General features: G+C 30.3%; 1 protein-coding gene across 1 annotated transcript in view; it reads left to right on the top strand.

Moving 5' to 3' along the window:
• The window catches only part of LOC143258605 (importin subunit alpha-7-like), a 59,662-nt gene extending 43,953 nt beyond the window's left edge, over positions 1 to 15,709 (top strand). Inside the window, exons 7-13 of the mRNA XM_076517809.1 lie at positions 2,350 to 2,438; positions 4,033 to 4,132; positions 5,700 to 5,863; positions 6,172 to 6,376; positions 7,560 to 7,687; positions 11,231 to 11,406; positions 12,152 to 15,709. Coding sequence (XP_076373924.1) covers positions 2,350 to 2,438; positions 4,033 to 4,132; positions 5,700 to 5,863; positions 6,172 to 6,376; positions 7,560 to 7,687; positions 11,231 to 11,406; positions 12,152 to 12,345 — 1,056 coding nt within the window. The 3' untranslated portion in view covers positions 12,346 to 15,709. The remainder of the gene's footprint in view (positions 1 to 2,349; positions 2,439 to 4,032; positions 4,133 to 5,699; positions 5,864 to 6,171; positions 6,377 to 7,559; positions 7,688 to 11,230; positions 11,407 to 12,151) is intronic.
• Positions 15,710 to 23,094: the final 7,385 nt, after the last annotated feature.

Raw genomic sequence — 23,094 nt, 5'->3', positions numbered from 1 at the left:
TGTCTTTAGTCTGCTGAAGTTTCATATTTTTTGAAACCTAAATACATCTTAGTTACTAAGCTTGATAAATTACACAGTATCTGTATAGTTATTTATGATTTTTTGGTTATTCAACTGAATATATAAAACTTAAAGAAAATTTTATATCCTCCACATGTACAATTTTAAAAGGCTTAACAACCTATGTCTAACAGCAACAGAGTGCAAAGGTCATAACGAGAAGAGATAATTATTGGTTTACTTCTTGATTTATTGTTCTGTATTTTAAGAAAAATAAGTTTAATTTGTTTCTAAATAGCAGTAATCTATATTCATATACATAATGTGTAATAATTGAAATGTGACTATATTACAAAATACTAATCCACTGAAAACCAAACAAAACAGGGAAGACTAAAGGTCAGTTTTATATTATTGGATATGTACTATGATTGCACTGCATCTTGTCAATGCAAGTTATCTGATGTTAGCTGGGCATGATTGGAAGGTCAATGTAATAAAAACCAAAATATGTATGTAAATGTACAACATATTGAGACTTAAGCTACATATAACACAAAATACAAATGTTTAGTCTAATATGTTGTCATTCTAGCACAAAAAAAACATAATTTATATTTATTCCCTTTTTTTTTTGTGATGGTTACAAGGTTAATCAAGTGACAGACCCCACATAGTTAGAGTACAGAAAATAACATAGTCTTACAGAAAAGAAACTTTTGAAATGTATTCAGGAGGTTTTAGAATTTACTTTTGGGATGAATAATAGTTTTTTTGAAATCATTACATGAAATCACTTTGCACTCAGACTAGTAATGAAGCAGACTATTTTCCCCAAAAAATCTTTGGTTTAAAGATTTTCTTAATCTGAATTTTTGTATGCAAAATTCCTGTTATCTTTACTTAAAGTCTGCCAAATTTTGTGAAAATGTACACATGCTGTATCAAAAGTTATAGTGCAAATGCTTAGTGGCTGCAAATGTGTAGAGAAAGTTTTGTATATTATACTGTGCCTGTAGCGAAAGGGTTTGAGTTTCGTTTTGTTAACTTGTAAAAACCATGCCTCATGCTAACACTTGTAACTGTTTCATAACTCTTTACACTATTATTAATACTGTTATTCTACTACTATATTGTTTACTTTACATGCAGTATTATTAAATAGTTATGTATATATATGCAGTTTTATTAAATAGAGCTCATCTGTTTGAGAGTTTTTGTCTGACTGCTTAAAAGTTTTTCAAAACAGACCAGGATTTATTGATTTAACACAGATTGCCTGCAAGAAAGCAAAGTTTAAATGGTGGGCATGAAAATGATAGAGTAAGGAAAATTCAAGTGAAGGACATGAAAATTACCATAAATGTTTTGTAGTTGTAGTTGCTACACAGTTCAATGTTCAGTGTTAAAATAATTGCATAATAAATACTTTATTAAAAACAAGAAATATGTAGGCCTTTTAGGGCTAGTCCCTGTTTTTAATAAATTATTTATTGTGTAATTAATGTTGTAGTCATTTGGGTTTTGTGTAACTACATATGCACAATTGACATTTTAATTTAAAAGTTTTATTCATGAGAAAACTAAAATTCTAGCACTGTTACTGACATCACTTTCAAGTCACCAATTACAATGTATGACCTTCTAAAAACCAAAAAACAGATTATTTCTTGATGTGTCATATTAGCAGTTTGATTTAACAGTTAGAGATATATGTATGTTAAAACTAGTTTAGTGCAAATTTAGCATTAAATATAAATGAAGAGAAACAGTAGTGGTATAGTAGAATAACCAGAATCCACTTAGAGAAGCTGCCCTACTGGAACCAATAGTTTCAACTTTATTAGTCTAGATGAAATGTTAGTGCAAGACAGGTATCTGTTCAAAGCTTATATTTTAACTAATCCCATTGAATAGCTGAACACATGTTCTATCACATTAAAGGATATTTAATCTTTCTGAAAAACGAAATGTCACCACATTCTCTATTTTCGTTGTCTTTCCCCTCTTGATAATCAGTGTTCAAGTATTATTGAAACAGCATTAAAAATAATTAATCACGTGCATATTTCTTTTTATTAAAATATTGTATGGAATACAAAACTCGTCTTGCCCCTTAATTCAAGTTAGCACTTGTGTGCAAAATTTTTGATAATAAGAGAAATTCATATTCCAGGTTTGTAAGAGTTTTTCTGAATAACATTGTTTCTCCTATTTAAAAAAACAACAAAAACAGACTAAGAAAATGTATGCATGCAATTAGGACTACAAGAAATCATTACCTAGATATTTTAAAATATTTTTCATTTTTCAACTAATTACTAAAAGTGAAAATATTTTGATCCTCAGGCAGTATGGGCCTTAGGTAACATAGCTGGTGACAGTCCTGAATTTAGAGATTATGTTCTCAGCCAAGGAATACTGCCTCCTCTGTTAAAGTATGTATTATCTATGAGTCATGTTGGTTTGTAATTGAAGTTAACTATTTTAATCTTTTTTTTTCAGTGAATACTTTATTTTTCTATAATTATTTCATGAAGAGTTTGAGTGCTAATTGATTATCTTTCAACAAGTGTCGCACATGCTCTTAAAGTCGAATCATTTTCTAGAAGTTGAAAAGAAAATTCAGTGTTATTGTTAAGAAACATTTGTAATTTTGGTTGACTTTCGAAATAGCTTTGTTTAATTTTTAGTTTTAATGTATTTAACTGATTAATAATAGCTTTGGATATAATAGAATAAAGTTGTCACTAATTTCTGAAAGCTATGTCAAGGAAGTTTTGTGAAATCCAGATGTTTTTTTTTACATCCTTGCGAGTACCATTCAGAAGTTTAACCACTTAATCGGGACTTTTAAATTGGTTGTGGTATTCTCAGTGAGGACTTTTAATGGGATATTTCTGTGATAAGTTTCTTATGCAAATCTCCTGCAGAAATGCTGTTATATTTATTCAGAATACATATACACCTAACAAAAAATTTTTTGAGTTTTCACAGCAGTGCTGCAAATCACCACACCAGAGCAACAGGTGATGGTTATTTATTTATTTTGATTATTTTTTGTATGTGGTGTGTTTTGAAGAAAAAGACTAAATAAAGCCTGGATGCAGTCTAAGCATAAGTACTTTAATTTCTTGTATCACTCAGTCTTATGCCACACTATGCACCTTACAATGAGTTTTTTGTTTTAATAGTTGGTGGTTTTGCAGCAGGAAAGTTTTTTTACTCGGGAAGCTGGGTTGGTCATGGTGACTTAGATGGTTTATCCTGTATTACAGCTTAAGCATTTCAGTAATTTTCAGTCTCTTTATCTTACCAATGTTTTTATGGTGGTTAACAATAAAATTGAGGCAAAAAAATATCTATCAGTGCTAACAATTTTATATTTTTTTGTCTTATCACAAGACAGATTTAAGAGGACCAACTAATGCCATATGTTGTTAAAAAATAAATAAAAAAGTACTTTAACAACTCATGATCCATTTGACAAGCTACCTCATACTCATTAGTAGTCAATGATGGTAGTAGAATGATTTCATGTAGAGCATATGCTCAGTGCCAATATCTATTTTGTCATGCTAGTTACATCTAACATACCCATTTAAGTGGTTAATTAATTAATTTTTTTTATAAATCGAACAATTTATTGAGTATACTCATTTATTCATCTTCCAGATTAACTCCTTTGTTTATGTTTACTTTTATACACAAAAATATTTTTTGATGTTTTTAATTATTACACTTTTTAGGTATATAAATTTTAAAACTTATTTCTACAACTTTAAGATCCTTTTATATGGATGTCATAAATGTCATTTATGTATTCATTATAATGTACTTAGGTCATTATTACCTTCCTGTATTTATTACAATATTTTCTCAGTGTAGATTATTTTTACCTCCTGGATGATAAGCATATATAAATGGAGTGTGTAATGTTTGAAAAAAATATTCTTGAATCATAAAAATTAGTAAAAAAATAAATTATGCTTTCATATGTTTTAATTCAATGTAATGTATGTTTTTTCAAAGACTTATAAATAAATCAAAAAGAATATCCATGACAAGAAATGCAGTTTGGGCTCTTTCTAACCTATGCCGTGGTAAAAACCCTCCTCCAAAGTTTGAAGAAGTGAGTAATATTTATATTGTAACTTAAAATTTTACAAGTTTATGGAAAGATGATTTTTTTTTAAATTTCTTGATTGAAGCATTTTTGTACTTGCAGTGTCTTTGCACATTTTACCAAAAAGTCCATTTTAAATCATAGGCATGTAAATGTTAAATATACAAGTTCAACATTAAAGTGAAGTTAGTGGAAAATAAGAAGCATTTATAAGTATATTGTATGCATTGTTTATCTTTGTTGTTTTCAAATTTTCAGTTTTACAAATCAAATATTTTTTAGCCCCAGTTATTTAATACTTATTGATCGCCCGGCATGGCCAAGCATGTTAAGGTGTTTGACTCATAATCCCCATCGCACCAAACATGCTCGTCCTTTCAGCTGTGGAGGCATTATAATGTGACGGTCAATCCCACTATTCATTGGTAAAAGAGTAGCCCAAGAGTTGGCAGCGGGTGGTGATGACTAGCTGCTTTCCCTCTAGTCTTACACTGCTAAATTAGGGATGGCTAGCGCAGATAGCCCTTGAGTAGCTTTGCGCGAAATTCAAAACACTCACGCTTATTAATCTGGTGTCTTAGGATAGAGCTGGAGGATGTTTGAGAACCTGCATTGTAAGCAATGTATTAAAGAACTTTTGAGTTATTTAGTTATTAAGTGTACACAACTGATGTAAATCACTATACCACAAAGGTAGCGATTGTCCATTATTAAGTTTGAATATTTTACTTTTTTTAAGATTGATTTTTGCATGTTATATTGTATATAGTATGTGCTACTAAATTTTAGAAACATACTAGGATAACTAATTTACACCCAGCAAACTAACAAAACTAAACAATATGTAAAAAACAAAAAGTGAATATTTTTCTTGTTGAGTCAAAAATCATTCTTGTTTTATTTTTCACAGGCAGGTTTGACATGTTTCAAATCAGTATGTATTAAGGAGTATGAACTCCTTGTTTCTTAATGTACACTTCTGATTTTAGTGGGTTATAAAGGTGGACGTGGGGAGATTAACATTGATGTTTTACTGCTTAAGATTCAGAGATGCATATTTAAGTTACCATACCTTTGCATTTCATTTTTTTGAGCCAGAATCACTCGTGCTTATATGTACTTGCAGTATTTTATAAACAGGCTTGAATTTGCATTTGAACCATTCTAATAAAAAATATTGTGGGGAACTAGCTGTTGAAATCTAATTCTGACATAATATTGCTGTTTTAAATATGTAGGACAATTCTGTTTGTTTGATTCTTAATTGGAGATGCTTATAAAGTTTTAAAATGGTTCATAGTTTTAGGTTTTACTTTTTGCTTTTGTTACACAAAATATTTGAATTTTAAGTAATGTAAACATTTGTATATTTATAAGTTTTTTTTTAGTTTTTTTAAAGTATTCATGATGTGTCAGTAGAAACTGGAAAGTGTTTAATATTATGTATGTTAAAGATCTATTTCTGTAGCTTTAACTCTCTCTCTTTCTTTCTCTTTAAATATATGAATGTGTGTGTGTGTGTGTACATTTGTTGAGTTATTCTCATAATTAATAAATATTTGTCTTCTGCAAGGTTACACCTTGTCTGCCTGTTCTGGCACATTTACTGTTTCACAGTGATTCAAGTGTACTTGGTGATGCCTGCTGGGCCTTGTCATACCTTTCTGATGGTCCCAATGAAAAGATACAAGCAGTTATTGATGCTGGAGTTTGTAGAAGACTTGTAGAATTGCTAATGTGAGATTCTTTTTTTAAAGTTTACTCTGGGGTACAATATACTTTAAGTTTTTAGTGTGACTTTAATTATATGTAATTCTACACTTAGTACATTTTGCAAGAGAAAAAAAAAGAAAAGGTTCATTATAAACACACTAATCCAAATTTGACCTAAATATTTTATGGTTAACTTTGTTGTGATGTTGAAATTATAGAATACCAGAAACTTCTATGATGTAATCTAGCCACTGTAGATTTTGTTTAAAAATAATTCGAGAAAGTTTACTGAAGACTTTCTTTTTGGTTTTGTGTTGTTTTTTTTTCTGTAGGTATTCTAACAACATTGTTGTGTCAGCTGCCCTGAGAGCTGTAGGAAACATAGTGACAGGAGACGACATCCAGACACAGTTAATGTTAAACTGTAATGTGCTCCCCTGTCTTCTTCACTTACTTTCATCAGCTAAAGAGTCTATTCGGAAAGAGGCTTGTTGGACGATATCAAATATCACAGCAGGAAATAGACAACAGATACAGGTATTTCCTTTTTTTTAGATACTTTGTTACTTATTCATTCTGATAAAAGAAAACATTCATATATATATATATAGTCAAGGGTGCATTTTGTATTTATTATGTGGTATTTTTCTAAACTTATTTATTGGAAAGTTTTCACAGTTTTCCCATAGACTTTAGAAGATATCTTTTAAAACTGCAAGATTCAGGCTTTATAATGTAGTAGTGTTTGATAATGTCAAACATATGACCAACAGTAATGCAGTGATTTTAAATATTTGAAACTAAATCTATATTTGTGTGATTGATATTAGTACATATTTGTATGGTTTAAACTGAGATTAGATATAAATTGTTGGCAAAAAGCATATCAAATGCATATGTGTAGTAATATGTCTCTTAGTTTCCAAAAATCAAGTGAATCTTTATGTAATTCATAAAAGGAATGTAGACTATTGAGGATTAAATTGTTGGGAAGTAGGTTGGTTCTTTAGATTATTTTGGAAACTTTTTTCTAGTGTCTTGCAGGAGAGGAGAAGTTCAATCTTGGTTGGTATGGTTTTATTATTGAGTAATTTGGTAAAATGCACACAGGTTTTATATATGTGTGTGTGTGTGTGTAATGGCTGAGTTTATTCCATAAATGTGTTTTATATTCTGGAATATTTTCTTTCTAAAAGCACTAATTTATTATAATTATTTTATATATGGTGTTAAATATCTTTTGGAAACATTAGCACATAAGCTAACATTGTTAATGGTGAATGGTTTAACTAAATGTTTAAAAAATGTGAACCAGTGCAGTAAAGAATAATGCTCTGACATTGGAGCATGCAAAAATCTCTGCAGTGTGGCAGATGTCAGTGCAGTACTCTCACTGCTGTAATGCATGATGGTCTTGGTTCAGTCAGTTCACTATCAAAATTCCATCCGTCTAAAAGTATGTTGAAATGTAATCCCATATTATTTGTATTCTGAATTATAGTGCAAACATTTAATTGATGTATCTTAGATAAAGAACTGTATGATATATGTAAATCTTGAGTAACTGTTTGTATAGCTAGAATGAGCTTTAGCTAAAACTACATCTTTTAACGTCTGATTTGTTGCAATAAAAGATATTGGTTAAAATTGTTGTTCCACCCTCTTTGTTATTTAAGTCAGTGGTATTAACTTTATTTGAATCTGTTATTCTATTTCACAGGCAGTGATCGACACAAATATATTTCCTGCTATAATTGATATATTGGGAAAAGCTGAATTTAAAACTCGTAAAGAGGCTGCGTGGGCCATAACAAATGCTACGTCGGGTGGTTCTCCAGAACAAATCAGGCAAGCTCTTTTTACTCTTCACAGTATTATCACTTTCTAATATGTATTACATGTTTAATGTATGAAAATAGTCCTAAAATAACTGAAACTTAAAATTTTTTGATTGCAATAAAATAGCAAGAGTTTTATTTAATTTGTACATTAAAACTTTTCATGACAGAAAATTCAGTATTTTCATCACATTATTATGCAGAACATTTACACTCATTTAATTTTATTCATGTTTTTAAAAACATTACTGGAAGTCAAGATATTTATCATTTAGAAGATTTTACCAACTGAGATAATATTTCAATGTAAATCATAAAGATTTTTACAAATTAGTAAGTTGTATAGGTGTACATTTAATACACTTTTCCTGTCATACATTTTTTTGTGGAACTATTTTGAGGTTTCTTATGAAAAACAGTAGATAAAAATGTGTTAAATTTACATAAAAAGAGTCAGTTTTTAAGTTGCTTTCTTTTCAATGGTATTTTTATACTGTTACTTTATTAGTATGTTGATGTACTTTAGGGGATGTTCAGAGACAGTCATTTATTCGAGTTCTATACAAATTGTCAAAGAGAGTTAATCTCAGACTTTTACACTAATGATAGTAATGCACTTGACAATTTGTATTTAATTAAATAAAGCACCAGATAATATAGGCTAATAAATACAAAAAGTAGACAAATTCCCTTACCTCAAAATGTTTCCGGGTTTTTAACTATGTGACAAGAGTTATTACAAATTCATCCAAACTAGATTGTAACTTTCTTATGGGAACAATGTTAGTACTCTGAGTGAAAGTGATATTTAACTATTCAGAACAAGATATTATACAATACAGTAATTGATATGTGAAAACCTCTTGGTTATAGGTAATATGTAATTAAATGCAAGAGAGAAATGTTAACAAATAATAAATAAGAGGGTGTGGCAGGTGGGATCTGGTTTTCTATTTAATAACTCTGTAACCGAACAAAATGGAAGATTATCAAAAATATGGTTTAACTGAGCAGTGATAATTTTATAGAGTAAGTAACATTTAATTTCACACTTTTTCAAGGAATTGTGGATAAAATAGAGAAGAATGACATGCTAGGAGAAAATGTATCATGTGTCATACCAGGGGAAAATTTGGGATTTCTTAAAATACTGTCTTGTAGACTTAAGAATTTAAAACTTGTATACTCTTCAAATATCAGTTACTGGCTAAGATGCTGTAATATTCTAATTGGTATAATATAAACAGCAAAGAGTTTAATAAAAGTTTGAATGTAAGACACTAAAATCTTGTCATACTCAGTAAAGGATACGTGTACCAATAGGGTTTATAATGTAGTCGTCTTGAGTGAAGAACCAAAACACTATCCAATGAAATTATATGGTGTTTTGTTAACTCTTTCACTATGGGCTTGGTACATAAGTTTATCTACATATTTGCACATGTTAAGTATTTGCACCATAACTTTTGATACACATCTTAACAAAATTTGGTTGACTTTTAGTAAGGATTACAAGTATTTTGTATACAAAATATCAAATTTTTTAATGTAAATATTTTTACAAAAGATTTGTTTGTAAAAATAGTCTGTTTTATTTATAGTCTAAGTACAAAATGATTTCATGTTATTATAGAAAAAATTCATCTCAAAAATCTCAGATATTATCTGCTTATTCTTTAAAACCTCTTAAATACATTTCAAATGTTTATTTTCAGACTTTACATTTTATTTTCGATACCCTAACTGTACTGTTATGTACTTGACTAACCTCATAAAAAAAAAAAGGAAATAAGTATAAATTACGCTTTTTTTGTGCTACAGTGACTACACATAACACAAAAATACAAATGTTTAGTTCAAGCAGCTTAAGTCTCATAACACTATATATTTACATATATATTCTATTATATTGACCTTCCAGTTATGCCTAGCTAACATTACATAACTTGCATTGACACAGCATTCTGTACTCATGTTACACATCCAATAATATTAAACTGACTTTGTCTTCCCTATCTTGGCTGTGTTTTAGTGGACTCGTATTTTGTAATGTACACTCACATTTCAAATATTATACATTACATATTATATATATAGATTTATTATTTAGAAGTAAATTATTAAACTTATTTTTCTTAAAATATAGAACAATAAATCAAGAAATAAAGCAAACAATTCTCTTCTTGCTATGACCTTTGTACTTTGTTGCTACTGGACATAGGTTGCTAAGCCTTTTAAAATTTTGCATGTGGAGGATATCAAACAAAATTTTTTTTAGGTTTTATATATACAGTTGAGTAGCCAAAAAATAAAAAGTAACTACACTTACACCGTAGAATTACACTACACTTTATCAAGCTTAGTGACTAAGATGTATGTAGAATTACACTACACTTTATTAAGCTTAGTGACTAAGATGTATGTAGAATTACACTACACTTTATCAAGCTTAGTGACTAAGATGTATGTAGAATTACACTACACTTTATTAAGCTTAGTGACTAAGATGTATGTAGAATTACACTACACTTTATCAAGCTTAGTGACTAAGATGTATGTAGAATTACAACGATATGAAACTTTGAGCAGACTGAAGACCCAACCTAACTCCTTGAAAACTTGGATTGAAAGACTGTGGTAGCTTTTCATAGATTAAAATGGCTAAAGAAACATGTAAGGGACATTCTAAGCTGTTGATTGGTTATTTACATGCCAAATACTTTAGTAAGAGTATATAAAGGACCATTTCATAAGAATGGAAAGATGTGGATGGAGTAACTGTTTGATTCAGTACATAAGTCATATCTCAGTAAAATAAAAAGATATAAGGTTGTTATTTTATTTTATACTCTGTCAATATTAGTAATTTGATTTCCTGTTATGTACAAAACTATAGACTTTGTATTTTGACATCATAAACATCTAATTTTAAACAGTGCTGCATTCAACATACCATGTGACTCACCAAAATCAATATTTTGATGTGTTCTTTTAATATTTACATTTAAATTAAGAAATTAACATGTAAAATAAAGTATGAATGGAACAAGAAATTCGATAAAATATTTTACTTGAAACGAAAAGGGGTATATTTAGTCTCAATATTTATTATCTGGTACATCCACTTTTTTGCCAAATATAATCCATTTCTGTCCGTATTTGTAAATAATGAACCTATGGATTCAGTTAATCTTTATCTGCAGACAGTAGGAGGAACTATGTCAGTAAATAGTCATTGTTGTGCCCTTTTTTAATACAAAGTTTGAATTTTAAGTAGCAAACAGTAAATTATATACATGTATTAATTGGGCAATATTGTTCTCATTATATGGCTAATATTGCTCAATTTACTGCTCATGGTTCAAGTACTGAAACTGCTCATGGTATCTTAATACTTTTGGTCACAGGTCCTTTCACTCTGATTATTTATACTTTGAAAGTTTTGAAAACACTTCTTATGTTCCTAATCTTCATAAGTGTACATATCATTCATTTCTATCATCATCATATTTCATGTTATTGAAAATTATTTTCATCTGGTTACACAAATTAGATATCTCATTCAAGAAGGGTGTATCCCTCCATTGTGTGAATTACTGACAGTGATGGATCCCAAGATTGTGCAGGTTGCACTAAATGGATTAGAAAATATTCTAAAATTAGGAGAGCTGGATGCTAAAGATCATGGAGGAGTCAATCCATATGCCGTAATGATTGAGGGATGTTATGGTATGTTTGTTTTCCTTTAGAACAATGTTAAATTTACTTTGTGAAATATCTTACAATTAATTTATTTTACAATTGTTGTTAAGCATGACCTGCTTAATGCTGGGTTTTTGTGAAATTGACAAATGTTGTTACTTATTAAAGAAACCTGAAAAGAAATGTGGCAAAAGTGTTTTCTTAAGATAAAATTTTTGTAGGTGAAATTTTAAATAAGAGTTAAAAAACAACAACAAAAGAAAACCAAAACGGAGGCCAAACTTTGTTTATAAAGTTTTTTTGCATATTGTGAATCTACTGATGCATATTTGAATTGAAGCTAAAGGATTCTCAGTTACTAGTAAAGAATTTTTCTTGATCAATCTTTGGGTGCTTTACACTGTAAAAAATAAGATTCATGTTGAATAATATTACGGTATTGTGCATTTTTTCTTTTTTTTTTGTATTGATGCTACCAAAATGATGTGTCAAAGTTAATTTATAACACAATTCTACAAAAGATACTGGAAAGGAAATTTTGGAAATCAGTAATTATATAGAAGTAGAAAGTAAAATGTACTTGAAAAATTATTATGCATACCTTGTTTTTCATTCTGAACTAAACTTGATGTTATTTCAAAATAAAATATAAAAAAAACTTTTTTTTTGTACTGCAGAGTATATTAATATAGCAAATTGTTATAATTTGTAAAATGTTTATAATGTACCATGTCTGCATACAATGTTTTTCTTTTTTATTCAAAATCACCAGGACTTGATAAGATTGAGTTTCTTCAATCTCATGAAAATATGGAAATCTACCAGACAGCTTTTGATATAATTGAGCGGTACTTTGGAACAGAAGAGGAAGATTCTCATCTTGTACCCACTGTGAGTGAAGAAACTCAACAGTTTCAATTTGATACCCCTGACAACAATGTCCCTGTTGGAGGATACAACTTCTAGCAGAAGTATTGGTCATTTAGAATAAAAAACAAACTTCTCTTCTAAAATGTAACTCAATTCAATTTTAGTGTATGTCTGCATAGTTTCTGCTGAACATCTAATGATTAACAAGACATTCAACTTATATCAGATTTTGCTGCAACATAGCCCTAAATGAAGAGGCTAAGCATGGAAAGAAGATAATTTCCTACAAACATTGTTCTTACTTTTTGTTGCTAGTAATATGTTTTGAAGTGATCACAGCTGGAATGTTTAATAACATATTCACAGTTGATGTTTCTTGTCTTCTCTATAGTTACAGCTTTTGTTGTTACTTACATGACATCAAATTTAGTTGAAGTAGGAATTAATGATAGTTATAAGTATGCCTGAATTTTTTTTCTTTTGTAAACTATATTTAGTTCTTACCCCATTGTTTTATGAAATACAAAGCAACTTCATAAAAATATTAACTATTGTTCATTTATTATCTGTGCATAATATATAGTTATACGTTTTTCAAAGCTTGATGACTGTTCAGTAGTATAATAATAATTTGATGTTATAGATGTTTTTATTAAGTTTAGATACTTTTGAATAAGCACAATACAGAAAAAAACTTAAGTGTTTTTATAATAATGGTGGAGAGACTACTTCTATTTGCACATGAACATACTTTTGTAGCCAAATTGATGGGATTCATGAAAAAATTAATATTATGTTTTAAATCTTTGTTCAAGGATTTGGAGACATTGAAAGAGGCAAGACAGTATGCATGTTTTATATGTTGAAAAAACTTGACTTTATAATATTTCAATTATGCTGCTCTTTGTGACAGGACTTATGCTTGTTAAGTAAGTAAGCCTTATTAGAGGTTGTGTTTTGATTACCAGCAATACAGACATCTTCACAGTAGTAGTTCTTAGATTTTTCCTCAATTTTTTAAACTACCAAATTTATGGTTGATTTCTGCATACCTTGGAATTGATACAAAACAGAGGATCAATATAATTATAACCATGATGTGTAAGTAACTTTACAATTAAATTGAGATAAACAATTCACGTAATGTACAACCTAGGATATGAAAAACAAAATCAACTAGTATGATTATATGATAAGAAACAATCATATTATTCTACTTGAACACTTTGGAAATTTAGTATGAATTTTCATTGTATTAAAAAACAAAAATTAATGTTGGCCATCGAGTTCACACATTTCCACATACACGCTTGAGAAACTTTATTTGATATGATTATTAGTCAAATTATCATTGTTAAGAGCAAAGGAACAATAATTACTTTTATAATAATGAGAATTTTTAATGACCTATTAGAATTTCTAAAAAATTGTATATGTTGAACTTTTGTACTTGAGACATTTATTGAGGTAAAAGATTGAAGTAATACTGATATTATTTTGTGAAAATTTACTGCAGTATTTAAAAAAAACTTTGCTTATTTTAGAAATTGTTTCAAACAGTTATTTCCTTTTTATCATATTTTGCAAACTACAGCACTACTAATCTACATGCAAGCATTTTGTTTCTGTAAACCATTTGCTTAAATATTACAAAATCAGTTGCTGCTTCTCCTAACATAGTCTGTTGTCATTTTAAATGTTTGTTAGGTAATATAATATTTATACAGTGACAATAATAACTACATACAACCTGCTATTTGTAATTGTATATACTAAGAAGAAATTTAACAAAGTGCTCAATTGGACAGTAGTTTCTGTAAAACTTATTAATGTAAAAACTTCAATTACCTGAAAGTAATGAATAATTTATTGCCAAATAAAAAATGCCATACATTCTAGTAAAACTGCTAGACTTTTAATATTGTGTATCATGTATTACTATACAATATTTTAAGTTATTTTCAGACCTACTTTAATGAAGAGCTAATGTTTATAAGTATTTTAGTTTTCATTAATAAAGAATTAATTTTTTGGCATACTCTTTTTTTTTAATGTTTTTTGTGAGCCATATTTGTAACACACACACACACACACTTTTTTTTTTTAAATATACGTACTGCATATTGTATAATGGATATTTTTAGTAAAACAAAAATATTTTTACTTCAGAAATGATTGGAACATATAACTTAGATTACTAACGAGAGAAAAATTGTAGATAAGCAATGTTCAAGTCTTTATTAAGATCAACATATACCTAACGGTTAAGGAACAAAATTAAAATTGGTTTCTCACGTGTAATCCCTGTTATAATTTCTTGTCAATAAAAAATCAGTACAAATTAGTTGTATGCAAACAGAAATAAATGCCAGCTTAAGGAGTTTAGTGTTTTAAAGAAAAATTATTTTAAAGACATAAGGATAAAAATAAATTGGGAGAACTAGATTCAAATAACTACAGATTAGTTTCATAAATTTAGACACCTGTTTTGATGGTACTGTCACTCTTAACAATGGTATCAATTTGTAAAGAATGATATTGAAGATAATACTAGCTTTCTGTAAATCTTTAACATTCATGTTGTTCGTACTTTTCTTTGGTCCTAACTATTTAAGAGTCATGAGAAATTAAATTTGTATTTTTCTATTTTGATTCAATAAATTATTTGAGTTGTTCACATTTTATAGTTTGTATTTTTTTTTTAAGTGTTAATACAGTCCATGTTCTAGAATACTTAAGTTGTTAGTTTTTTCTATCTTTTATATTGTATACTTTAGCACAGCAATTAATTTGTGATCATATATTTTATTTTAAAAGTAAAGAATGCATTATCTTCCAAGTTATATGTGACTTGTTCGTCATACTGCAGAGGATATTATTTGTAGTTAATTTTAACTTCCCAGAATAAAAGACATTGCAATATTTTTGTCTCGTATTCTAAATTTTTATTTGAATTTTTTTTTAGTTGAATGAGGTTATTTTTAGTAACTTTAAAATAAATTTTAGTTCTTTCAGTAATGTTCCTGTAATACATCAACAAGTATAGTCTTAATAAAGCAGTGGTGAGAAGGATTATCTCTCCCCAACTATAATGTCAAGTCTTAAATGTGAAATTGTGTACCAGGCAAATAATTCTTTAAAAAATTGGATTATATGTTGTGAATATGTTAAAATATATATTAACTTAATTTCTAGGCTGTGAATACCCTTATTTTTTATTTGAATTTAGTGAAATTGATATTGTTTCTAAAATACAATCATAATATGAAAATATTTTATTTTTCAAACTTCAAGTGAGGTGCCTTTTCTTCTCAAAAAGTCACCATTCTTATATTTTCAGCCCTATAAAGTTGTAGCCTAACATTTCAGTGCTCTACTGTGATTGTACTTGTTCGTTTCTACAAAGAAAAAGAAATCAACCGGACAATTAATAAAATAGTAAAATTACATTTATTGTCAAGTGTGTGTGATATTCACTGAATTATATTCTGGTATTTCATATAATAATTTGAATTAGTTGACTAGTTTTTTTTTTTTAAGAGTTTTATGAGGAAAACTTCAATTCATAGTAGCAAAAAGTGGTAATTGTTAAAAAATGCAAGTTAATGAGATTAATTTGAAATAAAGAAACTGCAAAATACATCATTAAAAATTAAAGGTGACTGTTTATAGCTGAGAATTTATTAAAGACTCATCAGTGTTTATAAATATCTAACTCCATAAATCTTCTGGTAGTCATAGTTTGGGCTTGGTGGTTAGGGAACTCGAAATGTGCAGGTAATGGATTTGAATAACTTTCACTGAGCATACTTGTTATTTTGACCAAGTTGTATAATTTAGTGGTCCATCCCACTGTTTTTATTGGTACAAGAGTTGGTATGAGTGGTTTGACTATCTCCATTTCCTATGGCTTTTCATTGCTAAATTAAGAATAGCTTCTTGGATGGGAAATGTACTACCAGGTAAATATTCTTGAGTTTCCAATGAAAAACCTAAAATGCTTGATAATGTTTAATTTTCTGTGACATAAAAACAAATTATTTTGAAAGAAAATTTTTCACACTTTTATTGCTAGTGTTTCTGATAAAATAATGCTAACATTTACTTTATACACAGTGCACAGAGAAAACCTATTATATAGATTTTTGTAACGTTTTTGTTATTTGGTAACAGAAATTATTTCAAGAAGTGTAAAAAATTGCATATTTTTTGAAAACTGACTTTGTGCCAATAAACAAGGTATTGTCTAGGAATTTCCAACAATCCTTACAATATTGGAATTACAACACATTAATACAAACATAAACAAGGATACACTGATTGAAGTTTTATATTTAAAAAAAATAAATTGCATCTTTGTTTTTTATTTTGCAAATATTGAATATCTCAAAGTTTGAAGGTAATTATCATTTGAGAACTTTGATAGATGACATAAGGAGATTGAAAGACATTTCTGAGCATGTCTTTTGAGGTTAGCAACAAAATTTGTTAAAAATTTTACAGAGAGATTATTTAGCAAACCCATGTGATACTATACGACTGAGCGGTATCTCATCTCTCACAGAGACGATTCCATGCCAAGCTGGCTTCTGCTGAAGCAAACATAGAAAACAGCAACTGTGGCTGTAAGATTAGCTCTTAAATAGTTCTCCAATGACTGCAAGGCCTTCAAGAGAGCATGTCTATTTATTGAATGTTCAGATCCTGGACACTACTGCAGCAGTAATGGCCAAAAACTATATGAGCAATGATAATTATGCATTTGAATGAATGAATAAAATAACCATGAAAAACACTCGGAAGAAGAGTTAAAGTTTTTTTAAAATTTAGCCTGAGTGAAAGTTGCTGTGCATCAGGGTATCCTGAGCTTATGACAAACTGCATAAAACATCTTAAACTTCTTTTATTAGTTATCAATAGAAGATGGTGTGTTTTACTTTTTACAGATGACTGAAACATATTCAACCTTTTGTACAGCTAATTGGTTTCAGAAGTGGAAAGGAGAAAGTATTTCAAACTTTGCATAATGCAAAGACTGTGGGGTAACATGGGAGTTTTGTACTTGTAAACAGGTGAAAGTTGTTCTGCTAACCACATTTACACCAAAACATTAAATAATGGTATAAATATTCTACATGTGCCTGAGGTAAAACAATGATAGAAAGTGGTAGGATTTCCCTGGATAGAGCTGGTTCTTTACCCAAAGTGGAGAGTGGTAAAAAGTATATACCAGTCATTGTTAATTGCCTCACCAAATGTGCTGAAAATTATCCATTGATTGATAAATTAGCACAAACCATTATCAATGTGTTGGCTGAGACATGGAGAACGTAACTTGTAGCACATGGAAAAATTCATACAGATCAAGTAGCTAATTTCAGTAGCCAGTTGTTTGCACTGTCGTGTTGAGATGCTACTGTTGACCTCCTTATCATTGTGGCTTAAATAGTGAAAATGTACTTCACTATATCATTGTCAGTCTTATACTTTTACATAGTTTATGACTAACTGCCTTCCCTCCAGTCTTCCACTGCTAAATTTGGTATGGCTAGTGCAGATAACTTGTGTAGCTTTGCAAAAATTAAAACCAAACACACAAAAAAGCTTTGGCAGAAAGACCAGTATAGAATGTCAAGTGTATAGTTGTTACTTTTGTTTGACCTTACCAAACTGAATGGGATGAGCACCTGGCTGATGTACATCAAAAGATTTGCTGTGACAAAATAAAAACACAAACATGTCTGGTGACTGAGCTTGGTTGTGGTATGCACCTGCAACCTGGATACACTTTGGTTCTAGCTGGACTGGACCATATCTTGTCTGTTGTCAGCTGAATGGAGTGAATTGTAAGTTATAAAAACTGTATAAAATGATATGCAAGCCTCCTACCTCAGTGATGAACCTCTAGAGAACTAGTTTCTCCAGACAGTGGGGGTGGATGAGAAGATTGGTTCTGACAATGAGAGTACTGTCATATTATTTTATCTCAGCTGATGGAGAGTAAGATAATGGTAATATATATCTGGCTTTGGATACCAACCAGTCTATCAGTTTTGGAAATCATTTGAGTGCATTAACTTTTCTCGACAGAGAAAAAGACCCTATACACCACGTATATGTCACAGCTCTTAAACAACAAAAACCATTATATAATCATGATTGCAAAAAGAAAAATATCGTTGAGCATAGAAAAAGTGAATATATATAATATCAACAACATTGAAAAATGCCTGTTATGAAACCTTGCATTGTATTAAATTAAAATTAAAGCATGAAATAAACCATTCGTAATTCAAAACATATAAAATGAACCCTTTAACATAAAAGTAATACATAAAATAAGCCTCTTGACATCAACGAAAACACAACAAAAAATCATATACAAATAACTTTATTTGTTCTTAAGCATAAAGCTTCACAATGAGCTATCTCACCACAGACATCAAACCCAGTTTTTATCTTTATAATACTTTACACTTTCCATTAAACTAGTATGGACTACACAAATAAAAACAAATCAATGATAACACTTTTTTCTGGGATTAACATTAATATGCTTAAATCACATTACATAGCACTCTCTGTACAAAACATAGAAACATGTGAAAATATTTTTCAATGAATGTCAGGTTTTATGCATTAGCTGCATTTTTTACAGTTAGTGTCTGTGACTTGTTAGCAGTAAATTTCAATAATAAAAAAATGGGTTACAGCCTACTTGTTTTAAAATAATATATTAAAAGAAGTCAAACGTATACAAATGTTTATTGCACAGTTGTATCCAGAACTTTAAATCGTCTTTTTTTTGTCATCCCTCGTTGTGACACTGGCTAGTTTACATGTTTACAATGCTAAAATCAGGGGTTCGATTCCCCTTTGTAGACACACCAGATAGCCTGAGGTGCCTGTTATATAAAACACTTTTTTTAAAAAAAAAAGTTCACTCAGGTTGGTTCAATTACTTTAAAACACAAATTATTATTCTGAAATCTGTTATTACAATACAATCTGGAATAATTCCACCTTAAAAATTGCCACTATATGTGTTTTATGGCTAAATTCAGAAACACTTAGTCTAGGTCTAACTTCCGAACAAAATTTTCGACTTGAATTTATACCCCCAAAAGAGATTTTAGAGCGTTCCACACACTATTAGATATTGTGATGCAATAATATTAAGTTAAAACGAGAAAAACTTAAAACGTTCTAGTAGCATGATTAACAATGTAACAACCACCAATTCGTAACTATTGAACTACACAACGTATAATTCACATGTAATCTGAGAGTCGCGGGTTCGCATCCCCGTCACACCAAAATGCTCGTCCTTTCAGCCGTGGGGGCGTTATAATGTAACGATCAATCCCACTATTCGTTGTTAAAATAGTAGCCCAAGAGTTGGCGGTGGGTGGTGATGACTAGCTGCCTTCTCTCTAGTCTTACATCGCTAAATTAAAGACGACTTGCGCAGATCATCCTCGTGTAGCTCTGCGCGAAAATCCAAAACAGAGCAAATTATAGTGAAATAATAATCAATTAAACAACAAGGAAAACCCAGGTTATTCTAGTATCAATAATAATCACCAATTCATAAATATTGATCTACACAACATACGATTCGTAAACAGTTACGCAGACAAACCTGCGATAAACTATCGCTTCTAGAAATAATCAAATTTAACACTCGCATTAAACTTAGACTGAAACAGTCGTGTATATCTAACAATGAAACATACTAAATAATTAAAAGAAAACATTAAATTTTAAGGCAAATCATAAATTCAAAATACAATACACAATGAAATAATAAGTTAATAAAAATAAAAGCCTTTAACAATTAAAATAATCTGACAATAATAAATATTTGTTTATTTATTTTCTGAATTTCGCACAAAGCTACTCGAGGGTTATCTGTGCTAGCCGTCCCTAATTCGGCAGTGTAAGACTAGAGGGAAGGCAGCTAGTCATCACCACCCACCGCCAACTCTTGGGCTACTCTTTTACCAACGAATAGTGGGATTAACGCCCCCACGGCTGAAAGGACGAGCGTGTTTGGCGCGACGGGGATGCGAACCCGCGACTCTCAGATTACGAGTCGCATGCCTTAACACGCTTGGCCATGCCGGGCAAATAATAAACATCAAAATATATATAAACACTATTGAACAGTGAAACAATAGGTACGATATTACGCGATGCCAGGAGAGGAAAACCTTGAAGTTGTTCAAGCAACTAGAACAACGTTAAAAATAAGTAAATCTAGCTTTTTTGGTTAATTAATAAAAAAACAAAGTGCCCTCCGCTCGCTTTATGTACTGAAGCAAAAAAAACAAAAAACAACTACGTACAGTAGATAAAGCCAAAGATAATAATGTTTGGGAAAGGCGTAAAGTCCGAAGAAAAATAATAAAACTCACAAACTCATCGGAAAATTCAGAAAACGAGGAAGAAGTAGGAGAAGCAGCCAATACTGCGGTAGAGAGAGCTTCTCTCACTGTGTGTGTGTGCGTTTGTTCTTATAGCAAAGCCACATCGGGCTATCTACTGAACCCACCAAAGAGAATCGAACCCCTGTTTTAGGGTTGTAAGTTTCTCTCACTACTAACAAATTAAATGTAATAGTAAATAAAACAAACCCCTTGGATGTTGATACTACAACAGTAAACATTCCGAAAACTTCTATTGTAAACCACACAGACAATGAGCCAGACACAGACGATCAAGAAGACTTCACAATAGTTACATCTAAAATGGAAAAAAAACAACATAATCCAGCACAAACAAAAAACAACAAGGTAGCAGCATAACACAAAAAACCAAGCCTCCACAATGCTCAGTAATACTTGAAAGTAAATCAAGCCAATATAATCAGCCCTTACTTGCGGCAGAGGTTAAACGCTGCAAACCGCAAGTCTCTATCGTAACTATCAAACGTCTGCCCAGAGGCGGTGTCCTTGTTCGAGGACAAGAGGCTATTGAAGAAATGGCCGAAAGACGCTTTTAAATCTGGTAAAATCAAAATCCACCTACTAGTTAGCAAGCCCCAGCTCAAAGCCATAGTCGTAAGAGAGGTGCACCAATCAATAAATCCTGATACCATTATCCAAGCACTAGTTGAACAAAATATACTATACACAAAAATACAACGAATCATTTCCTAAAACCCCAAGCACCAACAAATTTAATACGAGTTGACATAGATGACAGCTACAACATGGAACACCTCATAAATAATGGAATAATGCTTTGGTACCAAAGATACCAAGTTTAACAATTAAAACCTCCGGCAATTGTGGTATCTCAATGCTACAATTGCCAAAGATATGGGCACGTTTCCGCGGCATGTCTAGCAGCACCGATGGTTGCGGGTGTGGCGGGGAGCACCATATTTCTCAATGTAAAAAGGTACAAGAAACACCCAAATGCTGTAATTGTAGTCAAACACGCACAGCCAATTACAAAGGATGTGACAAATACAAACAAATAAAACAACGTATATATGAGATAAAAACAACAACGACTGAAAAGGAACACCCTAATACAAACTCGCAACAAACAAAAGACACAACAGAAGTTAGCTTAGTAAAACAACTTACGCACAAAAGCTAAAAGGAAACAAGACAAAAAACCAGCAAGAACAAAGCAATATCACACAGGAAGATAACACCTCAATACATACACAAAAATCACAAGAAAACAAGACAACGCTCCCAGAAATAAGCCCTAACACAATGACAAAACAAGCCAATTGACTATCATAATCAAAAACATTATCACAGAATTTATAACAGAATACACAAAACCAAACAACCAACTGCATTGATATATTAATTAACATTTTGAAAAAAACATATTATACCTTATATATCACACATAATAACAACACTTACAGGATACCTACTGACAACATAAAGTTCATCCAAGGCGCAATAGCTTCCAAGAAATATGAGATCGAAGACATTATACAAGAAACTAGCCCCACATTTCAATTTTAAGCGAAACTTTAATATACAACAACAATAGATTTAAGACACCAAACTTCATAACAATAAGGAAAGACAGAATAAACAAAAATGATGAAAATAGAGGGATTATGTTGCAATACAAAACAGATCTCTCAGTCACAGAAATCAGTACGAGCAGTAACAACGAACATGTTACTGTGGATATTCTGCAAATAAATAAAACAAAAGTGACAATAGCGGAAATAAGCAACTAGACTTAACTTTACTCAACAACATCTTTTCCCACAACCAAAACTCTATAGTCATTGGAGACCTAAACAGCAAAAATGTTAACTTTGGCTGCAACTATACAAACAACAGTGGACGAAATTTACTACAGTCTATAGACGATAATTATATAGCCCTACTGAAAGATAACACCCTCACACATACAGCCTATGCCACTAACACTAATGACAAACTAGGTTTGTGTCTTAACACATACAATATGAGCCAGAAGCTAATAAAAATTTCAGGTGAGAAAAGATGTTGATAGCGATCACCTACCAATGTGTTGCATCTTTGATCTCGCCCCCCATAAAAATACAACCTATAGAAAATAAAAGTTTGATTACAATGAAACAAATTGACAAGATTATAAAAAGGAATTAGACAATCAGTTACCCAATAAAGTTTTAGAAGGAGTAATAAACCATACCGAATTAGATAGCTACTGCCAAACAATAAAAAATGCCTTCAAAAGCGGCAAATAGAACAATACCGAAACAAAACAATAAAACAACAAATAACACATGAAAACCAAACACCCAAATAATAACCCTAATCAAAAATCGATGACAATTAAGAAGACAATTCGTGATAACAAGAGACAGAGAAACCA

This window comes from Tachypleus tridentatus, chromosome 8 (assembly GCF_004210375.1).
Source record: "Tachypleus tridentatus isolate NWPU-2018 chromosome 8, ASM421037v1, whole genome shotgun sequence".
Taxonomy (NCBI): Eukaryota; Metazoa; Arthropoda; class Merostomata; order Xiphosura; family Limulidae; genus Tachypleus; species Tachypleus tridentatus.
The sequence above is the reverse complement of the archived record's forward strand: the minus strand, read 5'-3'. Positions and strand labels throughout refer to the sequence as shown.